This window comes from Anser cygnoides, chromosome Z (assembly GCF_040182565.1).
Source record: "Anser cygnoides isolate HZ-2024a breed goose chromosome Z, Taihu_goose_T2T_genome, whole genome shotgun sequence".
NCBI lineage: Eukaryota > Metazoa > Chordata > Aves > Anseriformes > Anatidae > Anser > Anser cygnoides.
This window is the reverse complement of record NC_089912.1, coordinates 50859075-50868320: the sequence shown is the minus strand read 5'-3', so window position 1 is coordinate 50868320 and position 9246 is coordinate 50859075. Positions and strand designations below refer to the sequence as shown.

The following is a 9246-nucleotide window of genomic DNA, read 5'->3' as shown; positions in this document are numbered from 1 at the left end:
CTGAGGTGAGCATTTCTTCTGACTCAGCTGCCCAGCTAGCTGACTCAGTAGCAGAATAAGAGGAAACCTGAGAAGTGATTCTTATTTCTCATAGGTAAACTGCTGCTGAGTGTTTCCTGCATCTTGGCCGTGTGTGGCATATGGCACCTCATTCCTGGAATGTGACAGGAAGAAATTGTTGGGTGTATGTGTCTCAGACAAGATGATTGCTCTTGGTTTAAAATGCTGTTTCCAAATTCAGATATGTGGCAAACATGTGCATACTTCCTGTAGTCTGAGCAGCGTATGTAAAAAAATAAGTATTCACATGTAAAACTAGAAAATGAAAAGCAAAGCAAAGATCACATTTCTTTCCAAGGATCTAACAAAATTTCACTCCTTTTCTCATACATAAGCCTTGGAACTATGTGTTCTTAACAGACTTGTTTTATACAGAAGGAACTGAGATTCTCATAGTAGCCAAAGCTTTTCACTAAAGAATTTCAGTTTGGTGATATTTTTTTTTCTTAACTCAAAACACAAATACTCAAAACACAAAACTTCAGTGATGTGAAGTTAAATGGGAATGAATCTGAAACAAAAGATCAATGGAAGAAATTTCATCCAGCTTTCAATCTTTTTTTCACATCTTAAAAATTCATAGTTAAAAGTTCCATTGATATTTAAGTAAACAAAGGCTTCTAGGGTAGGAAATGTAGAATATTTATCAAATAGTGAAGGAAATGTTAAATTAAACAGAAAATGATACTCAGTTCTTCTTGAACTGTAGTCCGTTGATAAAAAAACCTCAGTTTTGCAAGTAGACCTCTTTAGTTACGGTCTGAGTTCTTCAAATTCCTGAAACTAAAGAAACCTCATGTACATACAAAAAATTAAGCAGGGTTTCAGGTATGTAGACGCGAACCGTATAGTAATTTCTGTGTTGGTAAAAGTGATCTGCTGAACATTTTGAGAGTAAAACCACAGGCTTATTGGAAATATAAGTTAAAATCTGGTTTTGTTGGTTTTAGCTTTCCAAGATGTACATGTAGCATGTGCGCAAAGACTGTTGTAAGACCTTTACTAGAAACTGTGCCTTTACAGTATTTCAACTTTACATAAGTATCACTGTGTGGTAATTTCTAGAGCTATATTCTAGGAGAAGAAGTGGATAGGGGAAAACAAAACAAAACAAAAGCAAGCAGGAACCCTGTTCCTCGACTGGTCCTATTAAAGTCAGTTGCAGAACTTGATTGACATGTAGGAGCAAGGATTTGATCTATTCTGTGATTCGTATATGGATTTACATTTCACAAAACAGTGCATTTCATTTTTGATAGAGGAAACTAAAGATAAATGAAACAGTATGAAGTTAATCATTAGTTAAATTGTGTAATTATTGTAGCTCAAAAATCAGCAACATTTAACAGTTCTAGGCTCTTAAAAATGTAGTCCTGGACAATATGAATTAAAATGCCTATAGCAGACTGAAACTGTAGATTTCATCTTTAGTTATTATGTAAATACATAGTTATTTAGTTATAATGTAAATACAGCTTGCATTGCATTTAGATTTTTACCTTTTTTTTTTTACTTTTGGCTGAGAAATCAATAAAATTGGACATATTAGTAGGTGTATGTCTTTCTAAATAAGAAAGAACAAAGGTCAGTTAAGAAAAAAGCATATAACTGAAATATAAAGAAATTTCCCATACCAGTTGGCACTATTTCTGTCCTTTAGGTTGTTTCTTTTTCCCATCCATTTTACACAGTACCAAATTTTTGGTTCAAATTTTTGATATAGACTGGTCTTAGGCTGATCATTGCTGGCAATTTCATCTGTTTGGAACTACATATGGCCTAAATTATGCAAAATGAGTAACAGAAATTATTTAAGGAACAGTCATCAAAGCATGGACAACTTTTATTCTTTGACAACATTCCTGTGCTTTTTTGCTGTTTAAAGGGTTACACTTTTGTTGACAAAAGTGCTTGGTAATTCTAATTTGGGTTTATTTGTGGAAACTGTGAGTTTATGAAAAGTTATGTTTATGAAAAGTTTCATATTCTGCATAGCAGGAAGTCAAATAACTATGTCTGTTACTCTGTTTCTGTCAAATGCTAAGCTTACTAGAGTGTTTGTTTGCTAGCAGTGTGATTTTAATCAACTTTGGACCTTGCTATTTCTTCTTCAATTGGCCTGAATTTTGAAATCATTTGGTTTGCTTAACCTTTTTTACACTGCCTTTTCTGATCTTTTCATCATACCCACCTGGTTTATGTTAGTAACAGCTGGTTGTGCATTCCAGTATTTGAAAGAGTAGGAAAAGATGATAATTGCACCTAATATTTTCTTCTCAGCTGAAATGAGTATTTGTCTTCAAGATATGTTCAAAACATTGCCACCAAGTCAGGTTGTCAGAACCTGTCTACTCAGGGAAAGTATGCATAAAATAAAACTTCTAGTCAGTCTCGAGGAAGTTTTCTTCTGGATTGAGCTTTGTTGATTGAAGATTTTACTGTTTCATAGCTGATTGTCTTTGATGAGAGCACTGCTGGCAATAGAGTTTTCATGAGTTTGCCCTAGTCAGTGCAATACAAGGTCAGCTGGGTCGGCTCAAGACAGTTGCATTGACTTTTTAAAATCATATGCCCTTCTATTCCTATAATAAAGTAGGGAGGGGCTTTACATCATCCTTTTCAGCAGAAGTGTTGGGGTGCTAACCTCCAACTGCCTGGTTGTGTTGACCATCTGGGAATTATATTATCTTTGTCTGGCACAGCTGTTTGCAAGGTGAATGTCTGTCGCCAGCCTTAAAGCACTGTGAAGGAGTTTTGAGCTAATACATTTCCCTTTGTGATTGCCATAGACTACAACAGATAGATTAATATTGTCTGTGCAAAACTAACAACGTATTGCCTTCTGGTTGTGAGGGAGTGGGGTGTGATCACAGGCAGCAATGAAAACTCAGCTGACAATAAATAATTTATCAAGCGTGGTAACTCAAACACTTTTAGCCATTTGTACACACATAGAGTCCTCTATTGGACATTGGGGTTATGCTTTAAAGATATCTGATACCTATGAAAATACCTGTTGGTCTGAAAAGGCTTCACCTCATGCTGAAGGTGAGCAGTGTATGGCAGTATTGCATCATGCCAAGGAATTAGTATGAACTGATTGATGACAGGGAAGGGTGCTGGAATTTAATAGCTTCATGAAATTACATATCTGTCTCGAATAACACTGTGATCTAGGATTGATATTGATCTTTTCTGTAAGTTTTCAGTTTGACCACAACACTTGTGCTAAGTGTATGAGCATCATGGATACAGGTTATGTAGATTTATGTTAAAAAGGTATCTTTCTGAGGCAGTTTCTAATTAAAACAATCCGTACTGACAGAATATGCTGACAGAATTATTTTTTATCTATTTGATAGGGCCAGTTATACCTATCAAACGGACATTTAACTGAAAACAAGTCTAGGAGTTAACATTGTCTTGAGATTTTGAAATACAGTAGTATAGTAGAACAAGTTGCTGCAGAAGAAATGTCCATATAAAGCAACTTTTTAAGAGTGCAAATTTGAATTTGGAAAATATGATATTGTTGTTTTGAAAATGTTTAGTTAACACTTAGGAATCAAGTTTTGATTTTGAATTCATAATGCATCTTCAAAGGCAGAGTTATTTACAGGTCTCACATTCCCTGTGGTATCGGTAATATGTTTCTCTGGGCAGTTTTATTTATTTGTTATGCCTCTGATTTTATTGTTACTAATATAACCAACCTGTTCTATCATTTTCTAGGTATTTCAACAGCCTTCCTTAAGTGAGCTAGAGTGTCTTATCACCATGCAGAAATCTGAAATTGAGATTTTACAGGAAAAATTGAAAAAAACAAGTCTTAGCCTAGCAGAGCATAATTTGTATACTACGGAAACTCTGGAAAGCAACGATGTAAGGACTGGACGAAAGCATAAGGTAGGATAGTGTATTGTCTTGTGTATTTGTGTCTAAGTAAGGCTGGTAAAGCCAAACATTTTTGCTCAAGGGTCCAGATAATAATTTTAATATCTGTTGATGCTGTTTATAATTCTGGAAGCTTGTTTGAATGGTTCTTGTGTTATCTGCCAAAGACTTGTTAAAATAGCTGTTGGGAGTAGAAAGTTTTACCTTATTAAATACTGAATAAGGGATTCTTAATTAAATGAAATATTTGAAAGCTAAATTCTTTGTAGGTTTCTTAAAATGAATATTTATCAGCTATTTTGTTGTGTTTACTAGAATGACCATTGTTCCCTAGAAGAAAAATGGGAGGAATATAAACAGTTATTATGATTTTATAAATGAAACAGATTTTATTTTTCAAAATCTTTATTTTTAAAATATGATATAGCACTTTTTTAATTTTATTTCTGTGAAGAATAGTAATGATGTACTTTTGAAGTGCATACTTTCAACATTTTTTAAACTCTGCATAATGCTGGTCTGCTTCTTTCGAGATAACTTGCCACTAAATTTAAGCACCAGGTAACATTTGCAAACTGAAGCTACTGAAAAAATCTGTAAACAATTCTGTGGCTTAAATTGACTTACAAAATAAACCTAAGTCATTATGTTTGTGAGTGTGTTCAGTCTCTTCCCCATATAAATTCTCTGTTTGATTGTGGTATGAGTATGGAAATTTGGAATATGGAAAACTTGAAATAGGTTTCTCTAGGAAGGAAGCAAATAGGAGCATGCTTCTGTGGTATAAGTAGTCTGCAGGAGTAGACCATCGATTTACTGCCTTGGAAAACTCATGTATTTCTTATGCTTAGCATCTCATATTGTTTCCTTTAAAAACTGTATGGCTTGTTCTGCCTGAACATCTTGCAGTGCATGTTATTTTTGGGAAAAGCTATATTTTAGAATATTTGTATTAGAGCACTTAAAGTTTAATGTGTGATGTCCATCAAGAAGCAGTGGATCTCATAGTTTTTGAAATATGGGCTCTACTTCATAGGGCTATTTAAGAGAAACACTGTTGCTGAAACTGTCCAGATTACCTAGTTTTCCTTTCCTTTTCATTAAATAGCTAACTCAGAGTATTTTTACCACCATATTCTACTATGATTGACTTTCTTTTTGCATGTCCGTACCGGGTGCAGGTGCCCAGGCACTGGTGGTGTCTGCTGGGGCCTCCTCTGAGGCGCGGCCGGGGCTGCCCCGTGCTGGACATGGCCGGGTCCAGCGGCCCCACCACAGGGCATGGCCGGGCCCTGCAGCTTCGGCTGGCGCCTCGGGGGAAGTGGATTTAAGAAAAGGCAAAACGCTGCACAGGCAGTGACGAGTGAAGAAAAAAAAGGTGAGAAAGAGCTCTGTGAACACCAAGGTCGGAGAAAGAGCAGGAACAGGTGCTGCAGGCACTAGGGTGGTATTTGCCTGCATCCCACAGAGGGGACCACTATGGTAGATATCCACGCTGCAGCCCATGGCGGGGATCTGACACTGGAGCAGTTTCTCCTCACAGGAGCTGTGGCCTGTGGAGGCCTCACTCAGGAGCAGGGAAATGTGTGGGGAGGAAGGAGCAGCAGAGGGACTGACCGCAGCTCCTACATCCCTTCCCTTCTGCACTGTTCAGTGGGAGATGGAGGAGTCAAGAGTGAAGGAGTGCAGTGGAGCCTGTGATGTGACAGGGGGAGAAAGTCTTGTTTCAATTTGTCTTTATTTCTTACTACCCAGATCTATTTTAAGTGGTGATAAATTAAATTAAATTTCATCAAGTCAAGTCTGTTTTGGCTGTGACTGTGAATGGTAGCCAATCTCTATTTCTTTATGTAACTCCATGGGCATTTTCATTCTATTTTTCCCCCTGTCACTGAGGGGAGTGAGCAAGTGACTAGGTGGGTGTTAAGCCCTTAGGCAAGGTTAACTCACTACAGTGTCATTATGTGTTTCCTTGGAGTAAAGTAAAAGTGTGCTTTTTTTGTTGTGAACTGATCGCTGTATCAGGAATAAAGCAACTAAACTCTTAAGTACAGCTAAGCACCAACTTTAAAATCCTGTTGTAGAGAACCTTTTCCTCGTTCAGTATGTAGCTCCAGCCATGCTCTTTCAATACGTTGTTTGATATGTACACTTTTTCATGTGTCCATGCAGTCTGTATTAAAACTTTTGGGAAATAAGTTGACAAAGCCCTTTATATTTAGGCAAGATGGTAAGGAAAACTGTAGAAACGTTCTGGCTTTAGGATCACAAAATATAGGTATAAAATACAAATCAGTATTGCTGTCTTTGTTGAGGTTCCACTGCAGTAGAATATCTTTCCGTTACCTTGTTGTTCAGCCTTTTATGACAAACTACTCAGGAAAAAAGTTATTAGCAGGAAGAATATGTTGGATATACAATTCATTTTTTTTACCAGGATGATTTTTTTGGCTTAACAAAGACTCTGTCATTTTAACCCTTCATCTCCTCTTATTTGTATGTATTCCCAGGATTCAAAGAACAAATATGCATGGAATGACTTCTGATCAGAAAGAGAATGTTTTGATTCCTTTCTGCTCTAAAAAGCCAAACATTTTGAAAAAAAAAAATAATTGGAAAGGTGTTAATAAAAGAAAAAAGGCCTCAGGACAAAAGAGAAACTTGCACTAGTTTGATAAATTGGGATGTAGGGCCATGTATCTGTATACCTACGCCTATGTTTGATTCTGCAGAATGCATGGATGTATACACATGTATAAGCTAGTGTAGAACACCGTCACTGCAGAAATCCAAATCTCATGCCTGCTGTAGTATAGAGTAATAGAAACAACTTGCTCTGCAAGGCAAATGACGTGGTGGTTCAAAGCTTTCTTAAATGTGCGCGTATAGTGTCATTTTTATGGTAAGTGCAAACTTACAGTCAATTGTAACCCACACTGTTCAACCTCTGTTGAAAGTGGAATAGCTGCTTGCCATTTTCTATGAAGAATTAAAAGCTAGTTGCTTGATCTTCACAGAGCTCCTTTTGGAACTAAAACTTCTTAACTTTGTGAGCTATGATTTCTGTTACCTGATTAATCAGCCATCCATATTCTTGCTAGCCAATTCAGTAATACAGCCCTTGAGGGTTTTTATTTATTTTTATTTTTTATTTTTTGTAGCTAAGCTTTTAAATACCACTAAATAGTTCTAAAACTTGCCATTGCATGATACATGGGAGTTATAATTGTTTTTTATTGATATACATTCTACAGCATTCCTCTAAGTATTTGTATAATTTCAAGGTACAATAGATCTCTTAAAAGGCATGAGTTAACTTGAAATACTGATTAAGTTCCTGTTGATACATAGTGAATCAAGAATTTGCCATTTTTCCTCTCCTAAAAAAGCCCTATATCTTTTACTCCGTCAGCCTCTGGCTCAGCTTCAACAATGTTTCTCAGTTTTATCAACTGATAAAAAACATTAAGATTTCTGCCCACTGTCTTCAGTGCTGTATCTTGGCAGACATTGATCTGAGCGTTACAGAAAAGTTCAAGGCATTTCTTGCTGAACTTCTCTGGTTTTTTTTTTTTTGGCTTGTCTTGTGACTCCAACACAAAACTTCTTAAATTCAAAAACTTGACTGTTCCCACCCTCTTCCCATGGTGGTACCACATCATACCAGCTCTGGTAATAGGAGATTGTTTAAAAAAGAAAAAATCTTTGCTTTTTCTCATTCCTGTACTTCTGTTATCAGTTAATGTGTATGTGTCACATCCACTTATCAGTCATTTCTTTACATTATATCTTCTATCACAGTTTCATATTCACTAATATTACAAATCATGTTTGTTTCTGTTTGTTTTAGTCTTTTGTAAACATGTTCTAGGATCATAAAATGGAAAACCTTTTGCTTCCCTTGACTGGCTGGGCTTAAAATTTTTTTCTCAAAAAAATGAGTGTTGTTACTCCTAAACTTTTAGAAAATGTTTAACACATTACAATTGTGAATATTTTTAATACAGATGTGTCTAAATTTACTGTGGAATTTGAGGATGGAATTAAAAATTAAATGCCTAAGCTTGACAGCAGCAGCAACAGCAAAGTTTTCAGTTGTGAGAAGAATATTACAGATGCCATCTTTCAAATTGAGTTTTGCAGCAGCCCCAGGCAATCAAATTACAGTGTACTTTACTACACAGTCTTTTCTGTCTTGGTAGGAAAATTTAACTGCCTTCTTAGCAAAGATTGCCTTCAGACTACCTATGTGCAGCTGTGAAGCCCAGCCCCAGCCCCTTCTCTCCACAGACCTGTAGTCTGATCACTAAACAGATAAGAACATGTTAAAAGAATATCATGTTTCTTAATGCACATCCCTGATCACACCTGTTCTCACAGAGCAGTATTTCCATGTCTATCAATGCTTCGAATTTTAGTTTTATTTTCCATATCTTGGCCCTGTATTTCAATTGTGGAAAAGATTCACAGCACAGTCCCAGGTAGCTATCTAGAAAATCTGTTATATTAAAGAAAAATGGTTAGACTCACTGTATCATACCTTTGATTAAAGCAGCAAGACTGTGAAGCTCACGTTTTTAGATATTTTTTCCTCTTTTCTCCATCCCTTCTAGCGTTTCTTCTAGTAGTTTCCCTTAGGAGTCTGGTGATGGTTGGTCCAGTTCTTTCTCTTTGTCATCCTCTTCTTTGACAAAGGATGCAATACTTTGGCTTTGTATTCCTTATTTCAGAGAAATATTTTCCAATTCTTCTGTATGTATAACTGTAAAGTTTAACTTTTAATTTACCATTTCTTCAAAAATAGTGTTCTTCATTTTTTTAGGGAAAGTTAATATGGGTATGCAGTGATTAAGAAATCTGATAGATAGTTCTATTTCAAGTATTGGCTTTATTCAAGAAATTTGGGACTTTGAAGGTGGTTACATTTTTTGATATGTTGATCTTGAGGTGTTGCACTTCAGACACTTGAAAGAGATTGATCTGATTTTGTGCATTGTTAATAGCATTAGTGATTAATATCAGCATCTATTAAATGAATTTTTGGGTATCTCCACCAGAATTATTAGAAAAAAAAAATTAGTAGTCTTACTATTTCAAGAAGAATGACTCTTAGTCACTACAATGTTATACAGAAAATATAAAACAATAAATTTGGAAATACTGTTGTAAATGTTCATTAAAACCTCCTTTTAGTTTCTTCTGTTATATCAAGGAACTGACATGAATATGCAAAATACACTTTTTGACATTCAGTTTGTATGTTGTACTAAAATTCTTTCCTGGCATTGCACT

The 9246-nt window shown here is 35.7% G+C and overlaps 1 protein-coding gene across 5 annotated transcripts in view; it reads left to right on the top strand.

Annotated features, from left to right (window-relative positions):
- CNTLN (centlein) overlaps positions 1-9246 on the top strand; it is a 208095-nt gene that overhangs the window by 86736 nt on the left and 112113 nt on the right. For all 5 annotated transcript variants that reach the window (XM_048051337.2, XM_048051338.2, XM_048051336.2 and 2 more), the window contains exon 9: positions 3793-3966. In XM_048051337.2, the coding sequence (XP_047907294.2) occupies positions 3793-3966 (174 nt within the window). The remainder of the gene's footprint in view (positions 1-3792; positions 3967-9246) is intronic.